At 57.9% G+C, this 228-nt stretch overlaps 1 protein-coding gene across 1 annotated transcript in view; it reads left to right on the forward strand.

Moving 5' to 3' along the window:
- Positions 1-120: 120 nt before the first annotated feature.
- The window catches only part of HEY1 (hes related family bHLH transcription factor with YRPW motif 1), a gene marked incomplete at its 5' end in the record, with an annotated part of 1,965 nt that continues 1,857 nt past the window's right edge, over positions 121-228 (forward strand). The window contains one exon of the mRNA XM_010164709.1: positions 121-202. Coding sequence (XP_010163011.1) covers positions 121-202 — 82 coding nt within the window. The remainder of the gene's footprint in view (positions 203-228) is intronic.

Below are 228 nucleotides of genomic sequence, written 5' to 3' on the forward strand. Positions count from 1 at the left end.
AGAAGCAGGTAGCGCCCAGGGACCCCTGCCCTGCCTCCCCCCGCTCCGGGAGGAAGGGTCCTCCCTCTTCAGCGCCTCTGCTTCTGCCTAAACGCTTTCCTGCTTCCCCTTCTCTCCTAGGGATCAGCCAAGCTGGAGAAAGCAGAGATTCTGCAGATGACTGTTGATCACCTGAAAATGCTGCATACAGCAGGAGGGAAAGGTAAAGTTTTGTGGCTGGCGGTGAGG

Source organism: Antrostomus carolinensis, unplaced genomic scaffold (genome assembly GCF_000700745.2).
Source record: "Antrostomus carolinensis isolate BGI_N321 unplaced genomic scaffold, ASM70074v2 scaffold39923, whole genome shotgun sequence".
Taxonomy (NCBI): Eukaryota; Metazoa; Chordata; class Aves; order Caprimulgiformes; family Caprimulgidae; genus Antrostomus; species Antrostomus carolinensis.